The 25,674-nt window shown below is 40.5% G+C and overlaps 1 protein-coding gene across 1 annotated transcript in view; it reads right to left on the reverse strand.

Moving 5' to 3' along the window:
- Nucleotides 1-1,581: 1,581 nt before the first annotated feature.
- BCHE (butyrylcholinesterase) overlaps nucleotides 1,582-25,674 on the reverse strand; it is a 52,531-nt gene continuing 28,438 nt past the window's right edge. Inside the window, exons 3-4 of the mRNA XM_034781936.1 lie at nucleotides 22,466-22,632; nucleotides 1,582-4,538 (exon numbers count right to left, since the gene is read on the reverse strand). Of these exons, the coding sequence (XP_034637827.1) occupies nucleotides 4,414-4,538; nucleotides 22,466-22,632 (292 nt within the window). The 3' untranslated portion in view covers nucleotides 1,582-4,413. The remainder of the gene's footprint in view (nucleotides 4,539-22,465; nucleotides 22,633-25,674) is intronic.

A 25,674-nucleotide genomic window follows, 5' to 3' on the forward strand; every position in this document is an offset into this window, starting at 1 on the left:
ACTAACACATCTCCCCAATAGGCTGCACGCCTGGGCCAGAGCTGCTGCTCTCATTCCTCGCCCATATTCTGAATCACTGTCAGATTCCTAACCTATTTCTTCAACTCAGTGGGACAAAGTTATAGCTGAAATTAGCAGAGCAGAGATACCATAATGCTTAGTGTAACCACATTAGCAAGCTCCTCTACGTCCTCTAATTCTTGCTAACCCTGGAATGTGTTTTGGTTTTTTAACAGTTAATTCACTGGAGAAGTAGGAAGAGCAAGGGGGCTATGAGGTTTTCAGTGTGCCAGCTGGTACTGATGACATATGCTGTTCTTTAATAGTTGGACATATTGCAGGAGTAATAGCAGTACTAGGATGGTTATGATGTCCATCTGAATCAGCTATTGCTGATGCCACAGAACCAGTGTGGAGCCAGTGGAAGTGTGACCCATAACAATGGCTGAGATGAAGGCAACGTTCTGATAGAAATATTTCCACTTTTAATATTATTTTTCAGACTAAGCTGCATGTTATCTGTCTATAGCAATGGGTTAGGTTGCTTTGATATTAAGTTACACAGAGGAGTTCAGACCCCAGAATGTTGGATACATTAAAAATTACATTATAATGTCGTTTAAAAGATAGTATGTCTACTGCATCCTATATAATAGGAATGGTATAGAGGCCTAAACGTATAGGATTCATATTGAATCTGTACATTATACAATGTAAAGGCAATTTCTGGTTGCTCCATCAATTTCTCCATAGTTTATATTTAAATTTCATTTTCCAAATATGAATTGACACAGTGTTGTTTTAAGTATCAGAGGGGTAGCCATGTTAGTGTTGTTTTACTAAGCCTGTTGATAGATAGAAACAATGATCCAAATTCTATCCGTTTATGTGTTTACAGAGCAACAATCACTTTGGTACCTAGGCCTGTGGCAACACCATGATGAAGTTAACCCAATTTCTCTAAGGTAGGTGTCAACTGACACCACTCAAATCAGTGTTATGTTAACTCTTAAGCCTAATGGCATTAATTTAAATGTCATCATTGTTAATTGCACTGTTAACCATGTTTTCAGAAACTAAAAACCACTCAGGTGTGGTAGTCTTTGGATCCTGAGAGGGTGTGTGAGTAGCGTAACAGCACATCTTCCCCATCAACTCCTGGATGCAAGCCCCTTTTGAGCCAATAGCGATATCATTAACCACAATACATACACAGTATGTATATTATACTATATAATATAGATTATAGATCTATATTAAGGTATCTGTCCAATAGGCAATGACTGTCTTAAGCAACTACTTTAAAGTATCCTCATGCAATTTCTAGTACAATTTTGTTCGACATTTAACCATGCACCACCTACAGTGGGTGACTGATTTTTTGCTGTTCCCTTCATTAGTCACTTATGACAGATTTTATTGTATTTGCATAAGTGTAGGATAGAGACATATGACTAAATGAAATCAGCACAGCATAGGAATGATGTAGTAATGGTATTTTACAAAATCCTTTCCCAGGGTAAGAAAAATGAAAGTATAAAATATATTCACACCAACAAAGTCAGCAAGCCAACAAATGAATGGGTTTAAGTTTCATTTTATTCAGTTTTTCTTCCCACTCCCTTCCTCCAACCTCTCTTAAGATGTCATGTTACAATGTCCAGCTACAAATTGTAAAAAGAGTTTTATTCTTCAGATACACTCATCCAGCCCCTCGCTGTACAAACAGAAAAAAATACTACATATCTTTTAAATGATTCATTTTTTAAAAAGAATTGTATGTTTGTTAGGTCTGAATTTTTTTTTTTAAAGTGTTGTTGCTTGTCTCATTTTCAGAAGCAAACCGAAATGGCTTGAAAGGATGACACCAAGAATTTGGGTGTGATTTTCAGAAATACTCAGGGTTGACCTAACTTTGCTTCCTTTGAGATTCACTATTGACACTTTTGACAGCGTTAAGCCCACAATGAGCCCTTTTGAAAAATCATACCCATTAAGTCAATAAAAAAGGACTGCCTTCTGAACCAAAAGAACCAGCTGGGTGATGCACAGAGACTCATAATCTTTCGGTAAATTTTTCCAATGGTCTGAATAGCAGGGGATAGCAGGTGATAAACATTCAATACTCTGTAGATCACCACAATCCTGCATGTTATAATATTATCATCACTAACAATAGTAATTTATATAGTGCCATAAATGTATATATACTATAAACATGATACACGATACACAGAGTTTGCAAAGTCTACAGCTGCACCTCTGTAGCTCTTCAATATACTCATTACCTACTCTATTAGTTAAAATGGGCAGGGAAGCAATGCCAACTTCTCTTTGCTAGAAACTGGGACTGGAAGACAGGCGATGGCTCACTCGATAATTGCTTTCTTCTGCTCACTCCTTCTGAAGAATCTGGCACCAGCCACTGTTGGAAGACAGGATACTGGGCTAGATGGACCATTGGTCTCACCATTCTTATGTATTATTCTAATGGGAAGAGTTCATCCATCGGTGTAGATAATCCACCTTCGTAAGATGTGATAGTTAGGTTGACAGAAGAATTCTTCAGTAGACATAGCACTGTCTACATCACGATTAGGTCGGGTTAATTACACTGCTTGAGTGGATATTTTAAAACCTTGAGCGCAATAGCTGGGTTGACCTAACTTTTTAGTGTAGACCAGGTCGTAGTTAACTATTTGCATTCCTTACTCTACGTATGGTAATTGCCTGTCCAAAAAAACTGATGGCCTTTTGATTGTGCAGGTTGTAATCCACGAAACTGCTCTTCCAATAAATTGTGATAAAAGTTCTGGTACTGACTTCCAAGAATTTGTACAAGAAATGTATATCCCCTAATCAAAAGGGTGAACATATTTTATCAGCTAAAGTGCTTGTTGCAAAGGAAGCTGTCAGTCTTTTTTCTTGGAGTTTACATCTTTATTTTCATCTGCTTCTCGATCATCTCAGTGTTATCCAGATCTCTTCAGTCTGCCAAAATGGACTATGAATTTCACTAAAGCCTGCTGTCTCAGGAGAATTCTGATAATTCTTCCTTCCAGATGGACCAAGGAGAGCATCTTACTGTATTTTGTGGCATTTTGCTTCCCATTCAAGCCAGAACCAAGAAGTACAGATTAATGGGGAAATAGTTATCCAAATTTTTGTTTTGAAGCCACAAAAAGGATTCAGTTAGAGTTTGTGGAAAACATTAGGGTGGATTTTATATGAACCAAACCTGGAGCTCAGTCCTACAAACCTAAGGGTCCACTTCTGCAAAATACTGATCTCCTTCAGCTCCCAATGATTTCACTATTGCCAGAATAATGTCTACACACTACAGGATAGGGCCCATGTTCTACAGATTGTAATTTTTCTACCTAATCAGGAAAACTGAGGTTATATTTCTGGTCTTTGGTAAACTGATGCGACTGACACTATGTCGAATCTAGTCACTTAGGAGTAAATCTGAATCCATCCTTCAATGTGCAGGGAGCTCCTCGCTACAATGAATCTGGGCTAGTTCCATTGGGTGAAAAGGGACAGAATTATTCAAGGGTTGGGGTGCTCAGTGGGCATTTGCAGCCCGTATCCAGAGCCCAGCCCCACAGGAAAGTCTTGCCCAGGGCAAAGAGAGAGAGAGAGAGATGAGCAGGGAAAGGCTGACCCTGGCTCTGGATCCGTTACTTTGAGCCTTTGCTCCCTGATGAGTGGGATCACGGACAGGAGAGGTGCTACACAGACTGGCTCCACAGTGGTTCTATAACAGAGAGGAAGGATTCTTTTTATCCCTGGCTTCTAGTAGGGAATATTAATGTATGAATACATGGGCTGTGTGGTGATTCCCAGGGACTGGGCCTTGAAGAAGCAATTATTCAAGGTTTAATAACTCTCTTAAAAACCCCATTGATTTAACAAGTGGTTAACATTTGTTGTGTCCAGAAAAGTTATCATCTGTTTATGTCAACTAAATTACTACTGAAGCAAGGTTCATAATGCTGTGACATTGCCGCTAAAGATCTATATCAGTTGTGCTTTCTAGACAATATTATAAAATACTGATATTTCTGTTTTAAAAAATTACACTTTCTGTAATAGATTACAGTGTTTCCTTGAAGTGAGACTTTAAGCTGCTAGTGTTTATGATAACATGTACATCATTAATCTTCATACTTTAATCTCTATAGTCCTATTTGACATACTCTGAAGCTTCAAAGGGTATGAGTGCCTTATATTGTTTATTGAGATACAAGGTAGAATATAAACTAAAAGATCTGGGGAATCAATATTATATTCATGACATTTTGTTTAATTTACATAATATGCTTTATTGCTAAACATGTTAGATAGTTACTGGTATGTTTGCCTTGATCAATGGTAATATGGACATTCTTGAAAGGGTAAACCTATTAATTAGAGACCTGCACAACTTTCCTTCTTGCTAGTGTAATCATTAAATTGATTTTTCCAGTCCATCATGTAATTGTTCCAGCGATGGAATCCTGCTTTCCATTCTCGTTCTGCTTCATCAATATTTCCTGTAAAACACATAATGGGTTGTATTAATCTAAATTTGAATCTCTTTTTACATTAATTGAAAAATAATGTTGATTACCAGTGCCATTTTCTCTAGATGGCACAACAGTTACTCCTCCCTCTCTTTCATCCCCAACTATTGGAAATTCAGTGGCTAACATTTTAGCACTGCATCAGAAAGTAGCGAGTTAAAATGAAGAACTATCATTCTGGCACAGTCTTAGGTATTATATATTTATGAAGATGAATTTGCTCTCTTTACATTGTATATATGTTTATCAAATAAACATGAATTGTTTATCTCAGCTTTTAAAAGCAACCTCTGTTTATTTTTTATCAAAATAGAATGATTTAATACATAGTTTACAGTACAGCCCAGAAACCCCAATAAGGATCATATTTCCACTGTGCTAGGTGCTTGTGATAGAGTATATAATCCCTACAGTGGTGTGGAAGGGGTTAAGGACTGCTTTGGGCTGGAGTGGCACTGCCCTCCTCACTTGCAAATCATTTCAGGACTGGAGGAGTTGTTAAAGGGAGGGAACTCCACTCAGATGGGTTAACCCTGGGAAGGAAACAGACTGGTGAATTTCTCCAGCCCCAGGAGAGGTGACAGCCTGCAGAAAGAGGGTGCAGATCACCTGAGCTAAAAGGGAGAGGTGGGGACTGAGACTTGCACTGGAGTCCAGTGAACTCTGACATTGAAAGTAATTCTCCCAAAGCCCTCTGAAGTAACAACAGCCCATGTCCTGGAGGGAACGGCTGACAGGTTTTTCTTTTCCTTTCTTTTGTTTAAGCTCATTTGCTGTGTGCAGGCTGTTTTCTTGAATCACCTGAGACCCTGAGAGGGGATGAAACAACCAAGAGGCCTTGGCCGAAGAGATGAGCTCTGGCCTGCTAAAAAGATACACCTTGCAGCACCTGTTGGGGTGAGGGCAATTGAACTCACGTCTGCACTCCTCACATAGCTCCTACATGAGGCACTCTACCACTGACAGATTTAGGACAGTGCTGTACAAAAACATAGCTATGTGGTGGAATCACGGCGCCATTCAAGTTAAGGCTGTTGCAGAGAAGCTAAATGAAATCTTTGCACCTGAGCCATTCTTTTTAGGTGACATATCAAAGGAATTGTCCCAGATTGAGGTGTCAGTAGAGGAAGTTTTGGAACAAACTGATGAATTAAACAGTATCAATTCTCCAGGACTGGATGATATTCATCCAAAGGTTCTGAATGAGCTCAAATATTAAATTGAAGAACTACTAATTGTGGTATATTACCTATCACTTAAATCAGACTCTGTACCAGATGGAAGATAGTTAATGTAATGCCAATTTTTTTAAAAAGGCGCCAAAGGTGATGTTGGCAATTACAGGTTGGTAAGCCTAACTTCAGTACCAGGCAAATTGGTTGAAAGCTATAGTAGAGAACAGAATTAACAGACCCATACATGATCATGATAGGTAAGAGTCAACATGGCTTTTGTAAAGGGAAATCATGCCTCACCAATCTATTAGAATTATTTGAAGGAGTCAACAAGCATGCGGACAAGAATTTCACTAGGAGGGTGGTGAAACACTGGAATGCGTTACCTAGGGAGGTGGTGGAGTCTCCTTCCTTGGAGGTTTTTAAGGCCCGGCTTGACAAAGCCCTGGCTGGGATGATTTAGCTGGGAATTGGTCCTGCTTTGAGCAGGGGGTTGGACTAGATGACCTCTTGAGGTCCCTTCCAACCCTGATATTCTATGATTCTATGATTCTATGAATGATCCTTGCAAGTTGATATGGTGTATTTGAACTTTCAGAAAGCCTTTGACATGGTCCCATACCGAAGGCTCTTAATAAAAGTAACCAGTCCTGGGATATGAGGAAAGGTCCTCTCAGTGATCTGTAACTAGTTAAAACATAGGAAACAAAGGATAGGAATAATTGGTCAGTTTTCACAGTGGAGAGGGGTAAATAGTGGGGTCCCCCAAAGACATGTCCTGGGATCGGTGCTGTTCAACATATTCATAAATTACCTGGAAAATGGTTAAATGGTGAGGTAGTAAAGTATTCAGACAGTAATAAATTATTTAAGATAAATCCAAAGCTGACTGAAAAGAGTTACAGCGGGATCTCACAAAACTGGGTGACTGGGCAAAAAAATGGCAGATGAAATTTAATGTTGAGAAGTGCAAAGTGATATACATTGGAAAACATAATCCCAACTATACATATCAAATGATAGGGTCTAAATTTGCTGCTACCACTCAAGAAAGATCTTGGAGTCATGTGGATAGTTCTCTGAAAACATCTGCTTAATGTTTTCATTAATGTACAGAATGTTAGCAACTATTAAGACAGGGATATATAATAAGACTGAAAATAACATAATGCTACTACATGGTATGCCCATAGCTTGAATACTGAGTTCAGTTCTGGCTTCTCCATCTAAAAAGAAAAGGATATATTAGAATGCGAGAGGTACAAAGAAGGGCAACAAAATGATTAGGGGCATGGAACAGCATCTATAAAAGGCAGATTAAAAAGACTGGGACAGTTCGTCAAAATGAGATGATAAGTGAGGACATGATAGAGGTTTATAAAATCATGAATGGTGTGGAGAAAGTGAATAGTGAAGAGTTATTTACTCCTTAACACAAGAACCAAAAGTTGCTCAATGAAATTAATAATTAGCAGGTTTAAAACAAACATAAGGAAGTACTTCACAGTCAACCTGTGGAACACTTTGCAAAGGGATGTTATGAAGGCCAAAAGTATAACTGGGTTGAAAAAAGAATTAGATAAGTTCATCGAGGATAGGTCAATCAATGGCTATTAGCCAAGATGGTCAGGAATACAACCTCATGCTCCATGTGTCCCTAAACTTTTGACTGCTAGCAGCTGGGACTGGATGACAGTGAAGGGATCATTTGATAATTGCCCTGCTGTGTTCATTCTCTTTGAAGCATCTGGTACTGGTTATTGTCAGAAGACAGGTTACGGGACTAAATGGACTAATGGTCTAGCCCAGTATGGTCATTCTTATGTCGAAAGAGAGAAAGTTTATTTGCAGGTCAGCTGAATTTTTCCAAACCTGTTGGTCTGGAAACCAGGTTGGTAATTTAATGATAAGAGACTTTTCAATAAGATTTTAATGCATTCCTAGTTTCAGTTATATCAAGAGTAATTCAGTACCTTTGCTTCTGGGGCAGAGTGAAGGCAAGAAAAATGCAGATGTACAAAAAATAAAAAAAATAGATGAACCAAACTTTTTGTTTTCAAAGCTCCAAAACAGTTAGGGCTTCTCTAGATTTGAGTTTTGGGAAAAATTCAGATAATTTCTTATTTTCTCCTGGCCAGTTTTCTCATTAACAAAAAACCCCAAAGCTTGTGCTTTTCCAAATGTTGATAACATTAAAAACTTTTTTTGGGTCAATAAACTATGTAAATATGACTCATAAGACCTGTAAGGAGCAGATATGCACAATACTACATTTTCTACTTTTACAGTCACTTTTCTGACCGTAAGTGCTGTTCTCTGCATATTTTTTTTTTTACTTTAAATAAGAAATCAGACTCTTAGATAAAGCCAGATTATTTGCAACTATGTCAAATGGATGGGTAATTTAGCATTTGGACCATTACTAGTACTATTTTGAGAAAAACACCTGGATCTTATTGCTTTTCTTAAGCTTGATTATGATTATCCAGTCTAATTTATCCATGCAGTGTTGCCCAATTATCGATTGAGGCAACTGTTACATTTCTTCCTGAATATTTCAGGTACAGAGGCTCAGATATTTCTGAAGTCTTAATGACTGGAAAGTATTCATGCCCAAATGTTTTATAAACTTGAATACATCTCCTGTCCATACATCTCTAATCAGAAATAATTGATCTGGATCATAAATTATGAGATGCTTCAGTGCTACCTAACGGACATTAAAAGAAGTGAGTGAGCTATAGAAAATGGACAATGAGAAATTCAGACTAGCCACCATTATGAATCTAAAAAAGAAAGAGAGACACTAAAGCCCTGAAATAAGAACTTGGGTTCCCATTTGTTTGCTCTTTTTCAGCGATAAGATCAAAATTGAAGTCACAAGTCAATGCATCCCATTATCACCAACATCATCAATCTCTTTGAAGCAACCACCTGTGACTTAGATGGGATGACAGAAAGAAGGCAAAAAAAGATTAGAGAATTCATCTTGACCAATAATTACAATTCAGAGCATGAGGTTACTCGAATTCACTGCCATATAACAAAAGCCAACCAATGAAATAATTAATACATTTTAACAGATGCAACAGCTTAAATGCAGTTTTATATGGCCAAATCTCCTTATATTTTCAAATCTCAAAAGGTTTTGTAGTTGATTATGCAAAAAGATTTGCAGGCCATGATTATAAATAACAATAATAAATAGTACAAATAATAATAATAAATAATAATAATAAACAATAGATACATAATAATTAATGTGATAGAGAGTCTTTTTTGGATCAGGCCTCTAATGCTCAGTTTGACAAAGCAAGAAAACAGTGTTCCATATACCCACAGATCAAACCGTTGACAGCACATCCCTTCCCACATTGCTTTGGTGATGTCACAGTACCCTAATTTCAGTGGAGTTACATCAGAGATAAATTTGGCTCTCTGCCCTTTTTTGCCCCTCTGTTAAATCTGCCAAAAGGGCACCAGTTGTGAATGTATTTTTGTGTTATGGACACTAGGAGCTGGACAGAGGTCACATAACAGTTATGATATAGTATAATTTACTAGGAAACACAAGTCAGGAGTAATGTTTCCTTCCAACCCAGCTGCTATTAGGTACTTAGGGTGACCAGATAGCAAGTGTAAAAAATCGGGACGGGGGTGGGGGGTAACAGGTGCCTATATAAGAAAAAGCCCCCAAAATCGGGACTGTCCCTATAAAATCAGGACATCTGGTCACCCTATAGATACTGTACCTGCAAATATATTCCTGACTCTTAGCTCTGATAAATATTAAGAATTGTTCAGGTACAGGGGTCTGCAGGATTAGGTGTGTAAGCAGAGTCAGGATGAGCTTTACCCTGACATCTGGTGGTGAATTATGGCGAGTGTGGAAAAGAACTCCAGGGGCTGATCTTGTTTGCATAGGCACACCCACCTGCCTGGCATGAAACAACAGCAACTCAAAGTGGTTATTTTGGCTGGTGTGGGATACCCAGTTTTCTCTGTTATTGGGACAGGAAGAATAAAGATTTGTTACCTTGATTCTGGGAATCAAGGCCAGTGAAACTGTTGTATGACAGAAGGACTGAGTGAGTCCTTCACCATTACCTAAGTAGCACTTGCTTGACAAGGGGCATGGGTTACAAAACCTAGTGAATAGAGAGAGGATGGGGACAGGTGTTTGTACCTGATGGTATGGGCCCCTCTCTGAGGGGTTGAAACACCAATTGCACTACCTCCTCTCTCCACTGTTGAATATCAGAGCTAACTTTGATTCCGTTAGAAGTCTAGTTACAGACTGCTGAGCCAAATTCACTTTAGGCCAATGGTGCACTAGCACTGGGGCTCCCCTACTATGAGCTGAAATTGCTAAGAGCTGAAATCACAAAAGAGCTAAAGTTATTACGAGCTGAGATCACTGAGGCTGTGTTAACTAGTGGGGGAGCCTGAAGCTATATTGCTAAGAGGCTGGTGGAGCAGCTAGCAGAGTGGAGCTGAGCGACTCACAGGTCGGTGAGAGGAGCGGAGCGGCTGGAGGAACCAAATGTTCGCTTGGTACAATATTGTAATAAGTTTTACCTCCCTTACTAACTAGTTTGCAGGAGAGTGGGACTAGACAAATTAAATGAATGGACAGAGGACTTTAGGGGCTATATCCTGCCACCCTTAGATTAAGTATTGCCTTATTCTGAGACTAATCCCACTGGCATCAATGGGGCTACTCAACATGAGTAATGGTTGCTGAATCTAACCCAAAGTAATATGGAAACTGTTTTTGATATTGAACTTTCTGACTTGTGGCATAAGAACATAAGAACGGCCATATGGGGTCAGACCAAAGGTCCATCTAGCCCAGTATCCTGTCTTCCAACAGTGGCCAATGCCAGGTGCCCCAGAGGGAATGATCAGAACAGGTAATCATCAAGTTATCCATCCCCTGTCGCTCATTCCCAGCTTCTGGGAAACAGAGGCTAGGGACACCATCCTGGTCCATCCTGGCTAATAGTCATTGATGGACCCTATACTCCATGAATTTATCTAGTTCTTTGTTGAACCCTTTTATAGTCTTGGCCTTCACAACATCCTCTGGCAAAGAGTTCCACAGACTGACTGTGCATTGTGATACTTCCTTTTGTTTGTTTTAAACTTGTTGCCTATTAATTTCATTTTGTGACCCCTAGTTCTTGTATTATGAGAAGGCATTTTAATGATCTACATACAGCTGATTATTTGTCTAATGTATAATGCTTTTGGATACTATTTTCATACATGTAAAATGTTCAAGCTTAATTCTTAGTTTTCTTAGGATATTTTTCTTAGCACATTCACAAAATCCACTGATAGGACTATTCTGACATTTTATCTTTGTTTTGTTTCTTCATAGGTAATATATAATGACACAATCTTGCTATAAATTAAAAAAATATATTTTTAAAAAGACCAGAGGAAGTAATGGAGTGGAAATTGCCTATAGCCAGCTCCAGGGGAAACAGACACTACGATAGTTAGGCTCTGGATGCATTACAGGTTCTTGGAGTGTTGGAAGGAACATTCATTTGGATACATAATATTTTGATCATTAATATCTGTTAGAACTGGAGGGTGTTCAAGAGTTAACAAACTTCTTTTGAGTAAATTAATCCATTATTCTAGTTCCTATTCCTTACAGGTAAGGACTAGTGTCTTCTGGCTCTAGGACTACTGTGAATTGTGCCAGTGCTAGTACCCTCAGACTAATCTTTTTGCCTTGTGCATGATGAATATTTAAGTCTGTTCCTTCCATGGTATTGAGTGCCCTGAATTTTTCTTAAGGCCAGTGAGAGTTGAGAGTGCTCAGTCCCCTGCAGGAGCCTATCAGCTCCCTGCAGAAATGCAACCTGAGGCAGCAAGAGTTCTGTCTTCTTCAGAATCAAGAGCACACACTCGACAAGTCCAGGGCCCAATTTACTAGGGTACTTGTATTATCAGAACAAATATATATATATATTGCAACTAAGGTCCTCAATAATAGTGTGGTAATCCACCACAAGGTAAAGACACTAAGAAATCCCCAACACTAAATACTCTAGAAATATTCAGAGACTGGCATTTCCATTTGTGTCTCTTTCTGCTATCTGGATGTGTGAGATTTGTTTTTCTCTTATTAATTTTCTAAATCTGCAGTCATACTATAAGCTTTGCCAGCTCTGGGCATTTTGCTTCCCTAGGAAACTGGAAAAGATCCACCCTTGCAGCCTGGAGTCACTAAACATTTTGCTGTCTCTTATATTTTACTACTTTAGCCAACTGTCTGTCTTGCTTAGTGTGTGGTAGAGCCAGCTTTGCTGTTGAGCAGCATTGGTGCTGGCCATTATGTAGACAGGAGACCTCAAAGTAATAAACAGGATAGCAGAGGAAGATGAGTTAGTAGGTGGCTCAGTACCAAACTGATTCCCTAGCATGGTGACAGAGAACACTGTATGGCTGGAGGTGCCATTTTTCAAATAAGACATAAAACTGAGGCTCTGACCACTTGAGGTAATTAAAATATTCAACTGCACTTTTAGCAAGAGTAGACATGTCAGTTTGGGTGTCCTCTTCAGATTCCAGTTGGAATCATTACACTCCTGTCTACCTAAATTCCAGCTGCACTTTCAACTGGATATCATATTTTTCTTCACTTCTGTCCTAAATGTTGTACAGTACAGTCACACACCAGTAGGTACCATTCATTTGGACCAGCTCCATGTGCGCCAGTTTCTCAGTAATGGCCACTTCGAACCTAGACAGATTTGTTAGAACATTATATGGACATCTACACAGAATTTCCTTATCAGAATGGGTGCAACATTTACTAGGATACAATGCTCTCCCAGCAACCTCAGCATTTGCAACGCCTTTTATTTTAATAACATGACCCCTTCTCCATATTGGCAGGGTGGTCACCATCCTGGCTTGCTGTAAATGAGGGATGCCTAAAGGTACCAGAAGGCTAAAGAGTATACTGTTACCAAACTGGTCTTTGGACTCTCATTGATTCTTTGTTTCCCCATGCCCACGGAGCGGTACTGGGGAGATAGGGTCCCACCACGTCCATAAAGGCTGGATGGACCCGGCCATCAAGGAGATCAGTTACAATTCCTTGTGTGGTGATAGCCAAAGTTTCCAACAACTTTCCTCCAGTGCCTTTATTTTAGACCCATTTATTAGCAGGCTGGTGACTTCTTGACTCAGGTATTTTGTTATATTTAATGAGGTGGATGCAGAGTTTGACAGATTCTTTAAGCTATCTAGGGTCAATCAACTGACCTTAGTAGTATCCAGTCCTCCCCGGGCATTAGAAATTACAGCGTCAGACAACCTTGATTCCAGCCGGTCCCTCCTCTCAGCTTGGCATGCTATGGTATAGGTGTTGCCAACAGAATTACCTGCACCAAACCATTCTGCAAGGGTATCTAGTAATCCCCTCTTCTGTCTAGTTAAGCGCTCACCAATTTGGTTTGTTAGGCCAGTAATGTTTCTACTTATTTGAGGCCTGATCTTTGCACGTTGCCTGTTTACTTCTTCTAAAGGAATATGTACTTCGACCCTGTAAGTGTGGAATACCACCGAGGTGAGGACCGGTAGGGCTGGTCCTATCATTATTAATCCTGGTTTTGGAACAGGGATTTGTTCAGGGCATGACACACAATTGGGTGGTTCCATTCTGTCTCTGATAACCCGGTTAATTGTTACCAGTTGTGGACATTTTAATTTGAGCCATTGTTTAACAAATGTATGCCATGCCTTTGGGGTTACCTTCATTCGTGCTTTAAGTGGTAAGCCCCATCTTGATTCAGCAGGCCCAACCTTCACTGGTACCATGTCAGTATAATTGGCACATAATTGTTTATGAGTGTTTGGTTTCTTTCCCACAAAATCGCACACAAATTCCAGTATTGAGGTCTGTGTGTTTCCTCCCAAGCCATTGTGGCAATATGCCATGTAATTGTATTCAAATGAGGGATAGCCCAAGACTTTATAGTCCCCTTCAATAGTACTACGCAGCTGTCCCCCTTTAAAGGTAACTCGGACACTGGTTGCATTAAGTATAGACACTGTTCCTCTAAGAGGGCCACAACATTGTCTAAGAGCGTCACCCTGTTCAAAGGGATAGCTCATACACTTCCATGATTCCTTCCAAATGCCTTCATGAAACTCCATAATTTCTGGTACTTGACACCAGCGGATAACAGGGCAGTTAGCTGTTATCAAAATTGTAATGTTACTAGCCTCCCTGTTGTTATGAGCATTAGTGTATGATTTTATTTGGACCTTCTTGCATTCTACTGTGTGCTCATGTCCTAACCACAGTGCCACCTTTACTTCTGGCCAAACTTGTTTATTGGCCACTGCACGTGTCTTGCAAAAGCTAAGTGTTTCCTTAGTGCGGCAATTAAAGCGAAGCAAACCCGGAGGAGGGGGGTTAGTGACCCATTCCCAGTCCTCCTTTTCACATGGCACACGACTTGCGTCCTTTCTCATGCACCACAGGGACAGCAGGAGCCACAGTAGAAGCCTCCCCATGGTCGTTCTGGTTGTCCTGGTCACCCGTCAGTCATTCCTCTTGTTGTTCTCCTGTAGAGACACCTATGGAAATATCGTCAGGATTGACAGATGCTGATTCAAACAATTTTAACTGATTTTGGTGACGCCAAAATGTTCCCAATTTTCCCCCAATCTTTCCACATGTATCAGTAGTCAGAAGGACCCTCATAGGGCCTTGCCATCTTGGCTTTAAAATTCCTTTAACCTCTGGGTAAATGCGACACATTACCAAATCCCCAACTTTAAATGCAGGTTTGTCCAGACTGCTATTATCATCCAGCTGGGTTTGATTTTCCTTCATTCACCTGGTTGTATAAATCCTTCAACTCTCTGTCCAATGCCTTGATGTAGTTTTGCAGCCTGTCTGCAAAAAGCCCTGAGTCCCCTGCAGGGAGGATCACAGTGCTAGGCATTCTCATTGCTCTTCCTGTCATTAGCTCAAAGGGTGTAAATTGAGTCAGCCTATTTGGGCTGCCTCTAATTCGATACAATACAGCAGGAAGCATACGAGCCCATCCTTCTCCTGTATCCAGTATTGCTTTTGTTAAGGCTGTTTTCATTGTTCTGTTCATTTTTTCCACCATTTCCGAGCTTTCAGGGTGGTATGGTATATGGAACCTTTGCTTTATTCCTAGTGCCTTGCATGCCTCCTTTATTACTTGCCCTGTAAAGTGAGTTCCTTGGTCAGAGTCTATTGACAGTGGTAAACCCCATCTGGGTATTATTTCTTCTGCTAGGATTCGAGCTACTGTTGTAGCAGTACAGTTCTTGGTTGGGAATGCCTCTACCCATCGGCTAAAAGTGTCAATAATTACCAAAATGTAAGTGTATCCTCTGCTTTGTGGCAAGGGTCCAATAAAATCAATTTGCAAATTTTGCCATGGTCCCTCTGGTCGTGGTTGGTGATTCAGAGGCACCTTTTTCCTTCTACCCACATTCACTTGTGCACGTTAAACATCTGTTGAGAAATTGTAAAGCATCTTTTTTTCATGGCTGGCTACCACCAGTATTCCAAGGCGGCCCTCATTTGTCTCCACCCCAGATGAGCTGGAAAGTGGATGGCATGGAGCAGTAGAGCCCGTATGCACTCCGAGGCTACCAGCTCCTCCCCCCAGGCCCATACCAGAGGTGATTTTTATATACACAGTCTTGTTTTTTCAATTTACTTTTTTCTTCTGGGCTTATGGTTGCATATAGCTTTCTTAAATTCACTTTCTCTTCTGGCACTCTAGCTGCACAAATCTTACTAGGACTTGCTTGTGCAATTTCTTTGGCACGTTTATCTGCCCAATAATTTCCTTTTTGTTCCTCACTTGAGATCTTATTGTGGGCTTTTATTTTTACTACTGCTAGTTCTGATGGTAATTTGGCAGCTTTTGTTAGTCTTTGAACTGCTTCCATATTATTAATCGGCTTGCCAGTTGTTGTTATAAAACCTCTGTGTGACCACACGTCCATGTAGTCATGCACTACTCCAAATGCATATCCGCTGTCTGTATACAGTGAGCTTCTTGCCTTCCCCCACTCTCAAAGCTTCTGTGAGGACTGTTAGCTCCGATTCTTGTGCTGACTTTGATCCTTCCATCTGACCTGACGCTATCACTGTCCCATCACTGAGTACCACTGCCCATCCGGTGTGTGGCACTCCATTTTCATACTTTCTTGATCCATTTACATACAAAACTATATTTGGATTCTATAATGGCTTTTCTTCCCAACACTTCCTCTTCTCTATCTATAAGACATCTATAAGACCTCTCCCTCTACGTTCAGACATTCGGCTACATTTATTCCCTTGTCTCTTACTATGGAGAAGTTAGGGTTTTGCAAGCACAATGTTGATTCCCACTGACTCCTTCGGGCATCTGTTACAGATCTTAGTTGCTCGGTGTTGAGGAGATTGATAAGTGTATTGGGTGTATGAAACACTAATTTCCCCATGAGAATGTATGATTTACAAGCTTTCACAGCTCACGTAGCACAATCTAGAGCTGCTACACACTCCAGTAATCCCTGGGATACAGGGGTCTTATGGTAGATAGGGATGCTACCGGACGCTGTCTATCTCCGTGAAGCTGAGTTAGTACAGCGGAATACTGGGTCCCGCTATGGCTACAGTAAAGGTGGAACGGCTTTCCCATAGCAGGTAAGCCCAGGCTGGGGGCGGAGGCTAAAGCCTGTTTTATTTTTATAAATGCCTCCTCTTGCTCTGTGCCCCATATTACTAACTCATTTGCAGGCTTTCCCCCTCTAGTGAGGTTTTGAATTGGTTCCACCATCTCTGAGTACTCCCGTATATAGGTTCTACAGAAATTAAGGAGTCCCAGGACCTTTCGGACTTCCTTAACTGTCCGTGGTTTCTTTAACCCTCGAATTGCTTGCTTTCTGTCTATTGTGAGTGCCTTTTCTTCCTGTGATACCTTATGCCCTAGCTATAAAACTTGCTGCTCTTGCAATTGGGCTTTCTTCGGGCTTAATTTAAATCCTGCCTCGCGAAGATACATGAACAGTCTGTTTAGGGTTTTTAAATGGTCCTTTTCATTTGAACTGGCAATTAGCAAATCATCTACATACTGCAGTAGCACAATATCCCCTTCCAAAGGCACTTGTGCTATTACTTCTGCCATTGTCCTGTGGAATATGGAGGGAGAATTATGGAACCCCTGAGGTATTCGGGTCCAAGTGTACTGCTGGTCTCCTACTGTAAATGCAAATTTCTCGTGGCTCTCCTTTGCAAGGGGAATATTCCAAAATCAATTAGCTACATCCAGGACTGAGAATATTAAATGTCCTGGTGTTAGCAAATTAAGAATCGTGGCAGGGCTTGCCACAATAGGATGTGCCTTTGGAGTCACCCAGTTAAGGTGGGTGTAGTCTATAGTTAACCTCCAGGTCCCGTCTGGCTTCCTGACGGGCCAAATTGGGGAATTAGTTGTGGAGGTGGTTTTTCTAATCACCCCTCTGAATTCCAAATTAGTGACTATATCTTTAACTGCCTCTAAGGGTTCCGGTTTAATTGGGTACTGCCTGTGGGCTTTGTGAGTTGGTCCTTCTACAGATATAGGCTTCATATTTACTAGCCCACAATCTTGTTTATCTGTTGCCCACACTTCAGGGTGAAGGGAACACAGGGTTTCTACTGGACTTCCCCCCCCTCTGGTATTATTACTTTATTACTGGCAATTATGGCTCTATTTTGAAATGATCTTTCCTGTTTGGACCCTTTGTCCCATTCAATGCAGCTAGCTCTGGGGCTGATTACTCCCCCGAGCTCCTTTTACAATTACTGCATGTTTTGATTTTATTTTTATTTTTACAGTCACGTGCCAGATGTTCAGACTTATTGCATGTGAAGCAGGTAGTGGTTCTGAATGCATGAACCCTACAATTTTCTCAGAGGGTGTGGTTGCTGCTACCTTCCTCTTTTTCTGTTTTTTACTTCTGTGGCTCATTTCATTACCGCTGAGTACGTCTCTCCCACTGAGATGCTTAATGCCAGGCCTGCTTGGTGATTTGAAGACAGCCCCTCCTTTAGGATTTGAAGGAATACATCATGGTCTCGGGATGTTATATTCTCCAGACCTGAATAAGCTCGGAATGCATTCCATTTCTTTTTAGCATAGGACATGGCAGACTCCCCCTTCTGCTGAACCACAGACTGCAGAGCCCCCCCCCCCAGTTAGTGGTGGTCTGGGCTCCTAGAACAACAGATAGTGCATTCCTGAATTCTGTTACGGTGCCTGCATCTGGGTTTGGGATTCCTGCTGGTTCTTCAGCCTGATCCCCTCCCGCTGGGTTGGGGTTACGATCTTCAGCCCAGCGCCCTGTCTTCCATTTATTAACTAGATTCCCCCACACATCCCTGGGGCACTTGCACTTGACCAGGATGTGAATGTCGTTCCTATGGAGGCCATGTATTTCTGTCAGGCCATCCAGCTTGTCCCAGAACTCAGTATTCTTGTTATCACGCTTGAGTTCGGATAAATCAGACAGTAGTGCCTGTTTTTCCTGCGGGGGTGAAGGGACGGTAAATTTCAGTTGTTTCTGTTCTAAGTCCCCTTACTGGCTCACCCTCCGCGTTAACGTTTCTGAACCTCCTTAACTGTGTTTTGATTGGAGCCATACGCTGTACTTGCTCCCCTGGGGCAATTAATGCTTGTGATGCTCCTTTATTATCTCTGTGGATGCTTAAATTTGGCCTGTCATTCGAAGAAATGTATGGAGGGGGTTCTGATTCCTCCCCTCTGCTTTGTGCTGCTGAGTTTTCCCACAGATAGTTAATCGGCGGAGTGGTGGGCTGGCAAATGCCAGGAATTTGCTCTCCCCCTCCCAATCTGGAGGTGTGTCCCAGACATGATGATTCTTTTTCTCTGGGATCTTTTCCAATTTCCAAACAGTTACATATTTTAGAACATAGGCTCTTATCTCTCAGAGCCTGGTTTTGAGATCTTAACGTTGCAATTTCTTTCTCCTTTATGTTAAGAATATCCAATAAAACTATTACTGCTTTGTCTGTTTTGTCACTTCTCTGATGATTCCACCAAGTAACCAGATCTGCCTCTGGTCCGGCAGCAGAGTAGTTTGCTTTTTTAGCTGCTGCCTGCCGAGTTTTGACATGTTTATATTCCAAGTACTCTCGAGGACTGATTATTGCCTCTCCTTTTGACGCCATGGGTTTTTCGTCACCCCGGCTGCAGACTTTGAAGGGAACTTGCGTCTTCCCCTCCAAAATGCTTGTCAGCCTTTATGACGAGTTACTTTTCCCCCTTTTTATGCTATGGTTTCAACTCTCCACAGCCTTGAATTTCATGAGGACGTCTCCCCACCCTTAATACCGCGTGTGTCTTCAATTACACACACATGCCGGACTTATTGGTTGGAGACTTTGTGCTATTCGAAAGCATGTACGTCACATGCCTGGGGGGGGGGGCACTCCCCTAGGACTTGCAATGTTACGTGCAATGAGGAAATGGACCACCAGTTTGCACTGCCTACCGCTTGCGTACCCAGCCAATCCTGGGCTTAACTCACGGCCAATCGCTTGCTGGTGGGTTATCCAAGTCCTCCGTAACACACCCCTTAGATGTTTAAACAGTACATGATCCTCTTGCACAAGTCTTCCTTCCCAAGTGGTACCCTTATTCAACCCCTCTGCTTGGACTACACGTGTCTAAGGTCCTTCACACAAATTAAAAAGGAAACAAGATGTGTCTGAAAGGGGATGAGAGACTTCTATCCCTGGCCTAATGAGGTGGTAAAGTAAACATACTCACCTCTTTTGGATTTCGGTCTCAGATCCTCAGACAGTTCACAAACTTGTATTCCTGACGAGCCCCCAAACTGAAGGACATAAATCCACACCGTGTAGAGGTCAAAGCATAGGGGTTTATTACACATAGCGCTGGCGGAGTGTCACCTGGCTTATTAGGCTCAGAGACACTGTCAATCAATTGATTACAATAGAATATATAGATTTTCCATGGGCGGGGGAAGGTGACGGGGTAAGCAGTTCCACACCCCGGGATAGGTTTTGCAGCAAGACAAGATAGCACAATAGCCAATGGTTAAAAGGTTACACAATGTCTCCGCCCATGGTCTCAAGTTAGCAAGTTAACATTTAATTAATACTTTGATAAAATGTTATTAGTATAAAATATATATGTTGAATTCTGATTTGGGGTCCATAGGAACGGAGTAACTCCTTTGATTGTCCAACAGATACATTCCTAGGGGTTAAAGCAAAGAAACAGTGAAAGCATATGGAAATAGAGATTGTCTCCTTTATGTCTTAAGGCAGGGCATTGGTCCCTTGGAAGGGAGGTGGAAGGATACCATATCATTATAGTGACATGTGCCAATTTTCATAAACTCAAGGTTGGATATGTGGGAAGACTGTTTTTCCTTTAGGAGAAGCACAATAGGAACAGGGATCCTTTGTTCAATTTGAAACATTGGATGAAACATAATTATTTAGTTATTGCCTCAACATCTGGTATTTTTACTGACCAAGCATATCTTAGCAAAAGCAATGTTGTCTCGTTTATTCTGCTTTCTCTTAGCTGATCACTATTAGTTAGGCCTCTGGTCTCTTAACCAAACTCTGGACTTTGGGTCTGGAAAAGACCTGGCACAATCCATATACCAGGTTGTTATATAAAATACACATGGATTTTAACCTTTCATTAGGGATGAAAATAAATGATTTATGGTATATCAAGAAACCATTCATTTCTCTAGGCAGATCACGAAAGGTGGTTTGTAATACTTCCCTGCCCAAGGCCATGAAAGGCAACTCTGCTGGCCTGCCAAGAGATTCTGAAGCATGTGTGTTGATATAAATCGTGTCACAGAACATTTGGTATACACAGTACATTCATATATCAATAACATCATCCAACCAGATGGAGTATACAATTATCATTTTTATGAGTAATGCCTGATGATCAAAACGCAGATTAAACCAACTCTGTGTAGATCTGAAATATCCACTTCTTGCCTGAAAATGACCCAAATTCACACACAAAAAATATATTTGTTATTTTGTAAAATCTCCCACGTAGTCACCAAATGGCAGGGTGTTGTGAAAGAGACACAGCAAAGCGTCACCCAAACAGCAAATAATGCATTGAATTGGTTACAAATGCTGCTTCCTTTCCCTTTTTATATTTAATAAAATGAAGTCTGATGCTAAGAGCTACTGAGCATCACCTACAACATACTGATGAGCCCAACCAATTTCTATTGAAGTGAATGGGAATATTGCACTCAGATAATGTGGCATAGTCTAAGAACCGAAATAGATCAGAATAGATTAAAGCAAATGGTTTCAACAGACAATCTGAGACCATTCCCATGATCCAGTCCTATCCCTTTAGATTCTGTGATTTCAAATCCAGTAAACTGCAATGATATGATCTCAATCAAGAATAAAAATATTGGTCTGATCCCGCTCCTTTTGAAGTCAATGGGAAAAGTAATAATGAATTCAGTAGGTGCTCGATCAGAAGTTTAATAGACCAAAAGTCATAAAATGGGAATGAATTAACCATTTCAGAAAAACAGAACAAAAACAAACTTTTGCCACCATGAACACTTACCCACTTCTAGAATCAATCTTAAACTGAACTTTACGGAAGGATGTGAAATTATCACTTAACCTTTCCAAAACCTGATTTTATTTTCACACACTTCTTTCCTTCTAGGCTTAGATGAGGGTTGGAACTCCAAAAACATTTTTATAAAGACTGTTCCTGAAAAATATCCAGAGGCACAAAACCCTGATCTGTACCATTGGCTCACTAAAATGCAAGATACCAGAACCCTGACAGGAAAATCAGTTTTCAAGAGATATCTAGCCAGTTATTGAAGTCTGAATGGATTTGGATAGCATAGCAAAGTTTCCAGTCTTCATGATTAAACCCAAACTCCAAGCCTCACTGAAACCATAACTCCAAACCTTGTGACAATTATCCATCACTAATAAAAAGTTATTAAAAGTGATTTAGACAAACACTGCAAAAGCACTATGCAGACAATCTTAATTAAAATCCAGTGGTATTTTGCACTGGCCAAACCCTGAGGTCTCTCCACTCTTTTTACACAGTCTTTATATAACAACTGCATGGTTGTCACCAGAGATTGAGCCCTGGAACTCCAGAAATAAATCACAAGCATCTACAGCTTGGTCCTAAAGAACCAAATCCCCCAGCTGGCAGCAGCAGCAAACTCACAGCCTCAGTGGATTAGGTACAAAGGGTAAAGAAAACTCATCCTAAGCAGCTGCAGCCCTTGGCAGTGCTAATCCCAGACAAGCTCCCATTTTTGGCCATCATGGTCATCATTGGGGACTGAACTTGGTACCTCCAGCATTAACAGCCTGCTGCACTACAGTTTCAACAAAAGCCCCTCAGCTGGAAGCAGACATATCTGCTCTCTGTGTATCAGACACATTTGGGGTTGCATAACACACTGAAGAATAACAAGGCAAACTCCTGCTGAAGTGAATGAGAGTTTGCCTGAGAAAAGACACCAGGATTTGATTCCATTGAAATAACCTTTTCAAATATAAGCTTTGAGATTCAAATTGAAACACAGTGCTACTATCAGGAAAGTGTGCTTGTATTGAACAGTATACTCTCATATTTACCAAATGTTTACCTGTCATTTCCAGGACTTTGGGAAAAAATACATTCCAGAATCGACACTGCTGGGCACGTAATTTTGTATATATCTTTGAAGCTTCAGTGTTTAATGTTAAGTATTTTTGTTCCGTGGTAGTGAAGATTGGCCATCTGGTTCCATTAATCTGAGTCCCATTTGGAGTTCTAAATGATTAAAGAGAAATATTTCATTTCTCATGGGAAATTACCTGTGCACATCAATAGAATAAAATTAAACTATTGATAAGTTATTTTATTTCAGACATCAGTATGTTAGTTTGAAATTATTGGAGCACCTTTTGTACATGATAGAAATAAAACCACCACCCAAAACAGTAAAACTTTAATTTTTTCGTATCACTAAGGTTAATTAACAAAAGTCAAACTAAATATATTCAGATTAGTTTTTGTTCTTTTCTTATCCGAAAGGAAAAATGAAGTTAATAAAACCAACCTACATAAATTGCATATGTTGAACCCAGAAGGTCTGATAGAAGATACAATCTGTTACAGATAACCCCAAAACAGTAAAGTTAGGAGCTTGCATTACATATATTTTAATTTAAATGCTATCATAATATGAGTCCATTGGATTGCATTGTTCAGGTAGCTATGAAGGGTCTACAAGTAAAGGTTTACATCTGTGTAAATGAAGTGACTGGAGTCCACCGTGGTTAAAGCAAGGTCCAAGAGAAGAAGATAATGTCTTTTGTATTAGAAGAAAAGGCCCTTAACTACAATGTGCTAAATACCCGCACTGTGTTACTGAGCACACTGAATCACAACTCATTATGAAAGCAATGAGAATTAAAGGGGGCTGAGCATCTAGTAGGATGTGATTAGCTTCCAACAGGAACAGGACCATGATTATTATTAGTTGTAGTGGTGGTAAATATTATAATAGGCCCAAGGGATAAACTGAATTTAAGACGAGGATATGGTTTTAGGGCCATAAAGATTTTTATCCATTTTTTTCCAGAGAGGGGTGAGTTTTATTGTGTGGGAATAGATAGGACTTGATGAAAAAGAAGTTGGTTTAAGTTTCAGTAGAGAGGAAGTCTTAAAATCATTTATTGGTGCAGGAGGCCTTTGAGATAGAGTATGATTTATATAAAGACTGGATGATTTGTGACTATTAAATGGCAAGGCTATGGAAGGTTAGACAGGGTGGAAAAAAGGGTAATTAAACATCCTACTTCAGTGCTTAAAGAAGGAAAACACTTTTGCTTTCCTTGCTGGAGACTGCTGCCTAGGAGTCTGAAGTGTCTTCACCTCAGGTAGTTAGTACAATGGTGAAACACTGGACAGTAGCCTTTCCTGTCCTGCTGATGTATTATGTACACAGGACAGTTTCCGGCCTCCACATCAGAAGTCTTTTTCATGGTATGAGGGCAATTCCAACCACATGCAGCTTCCTGAATAGCTGTTGAGGAGGAGGAGTGGCATTCAACAAGGAAAAGTAAATAAGAGGAGTACATGGTTCAGGCCATAAGTGACCTCTTTCAGAGGACAAAAATAAGAAGAGAATCCCAAAGGGTATGGGATTGAGGTGGGATCTACTTACCAGTGATGGGGATGGGGGTGGTTGGAGGATAAGTAATAATCATATTCAATTATCTAAATATTGCTAGATCATCAGGCCTATTCTCTGTATTCTGAATGAATCTAGTTATTGGCCCATCTCTAATGTTTTGCTTTATTTTAAAGCATCGGGTACTAGTCACTGGTGGAGACAGGATATTAGACTAAAAGATCCATTAATCTGATCTGGCATGGCAATTTCTATGTTCCTAACTTGCTCACTTCTTTACTAATTCTGCTCTTATTAACTTATGGAACCCTTTTAACTGCACATTTATTTGTGGCTTCTGAAAACAATGATTTAAACAGAGTTGACTTGTACTTCAGTTCAAAATCAGAGCACTAATAGTGCTGTCAGTATTCATTTAATAGCCTTTATGCTACAAAATAAATCATGACATTCCAAATTGTAATTTACAGATAATAAGGAGGTTTATGCCTATGAATGCAGATATACTTTACTAAAAATGATTGAAAACATGATCAAATTAATATAGTATATTGCCATACCAGAACATGCTGATTATAACATTCTCTCTGCATTGCTAGAGCACTTACCATCTTAACTAGAAATGTACTGTAACTCCCTTCTTACTGAAAACTTCCAGAAATTAAAAAACAGTTCCCAGATACAACAATACAAAGAGACCACAGGATTATAATAATTTTTTAATTTGTAACAATTGTTTAGGTTTGTAATCTATCTGCACACATCACACCTATCTTTCATTCCTTCTTGTTAATAATGTTGCCATGAGCATTGTAACTCTCAATATAATCTGGGAAATTCCATGGTTTATGGAGTTAATACAAATACAAATTAACTGTATTAAGATAATGTTATGATTGCATGGCAAGAACTCAAGTGCCAAGCAATGACAAAAATGAGGTTTTATGCACAGCCTGAACTCTGCCCCCTTGTGGAAGCAGAGATCCATGTAACTGGTGAGAGCCTGGTCCTGCTGAAAATTTTCTGTGTAGGACTCATCATGATCTGTGGAAACCTGACTCCAGTTTCAATGGCTGCCTATCTCCAAAGTCTCCTCTTCACCATCTCCCCAAAACTCCCACTCCCTATTCAACCCCAATTCCTGAGAAATTCCAGATGTGTCTTCCCCAGGAAATTCCACAGTTTGCCCACATACTAATGAGCAAAGGAAGGGAGAAACCACTCCTATGCTCATGGGCGGCAGGTGAACCGCAGGCTCTGGGAGGCTAGCCCCCAATGCCCACTCCTTCTGCCAGAAACCCCACCCCTTCCATGCCCCCTGCCGGAGCCCAGAGCCCCCACACTGCAACCGCTGCCCCCTGCCCCAGGCAAGCGCCTCCAGCCCTGGAGTGCCTCCAGTCCCCCCCAGGCCTGGAGTGCTAGGAGACTGGACAGTGTGGCCCCAGTCCCCCAAGCCCCGGAGCACCTGGAGGCCAGGCAGTGCAGAACAAATCATGCCAGACCAACCTAATTTTTTTTTTTTTGGACAGGGTTACTGACTTTTGGCTAGGGGAGAAACTGTAAATGTGATAAATCTTGATTTTAGTAAGGCTTTTGACATGACATTCTCACAAGAAAACTAGAGAAATGTGACTTAGATGAAAATACTATAAGATGTGTGCAAAACTGGTTTAAAG

The sequence above is a fragment of the Trachemys scripta genome, chromosome 9, assembly GCF_013100865.1.
Source record: "Trachemys scripta elegans isolate TJP31775 chromosome 9, CAS_Tse_1.0, whole genome shotgun sequence".
NCBI classification, from domain to species: Eukaryota; Metazoa; Chordata; order Testudines; family Emydidae; genus Trachemys; species Trachemys scripta.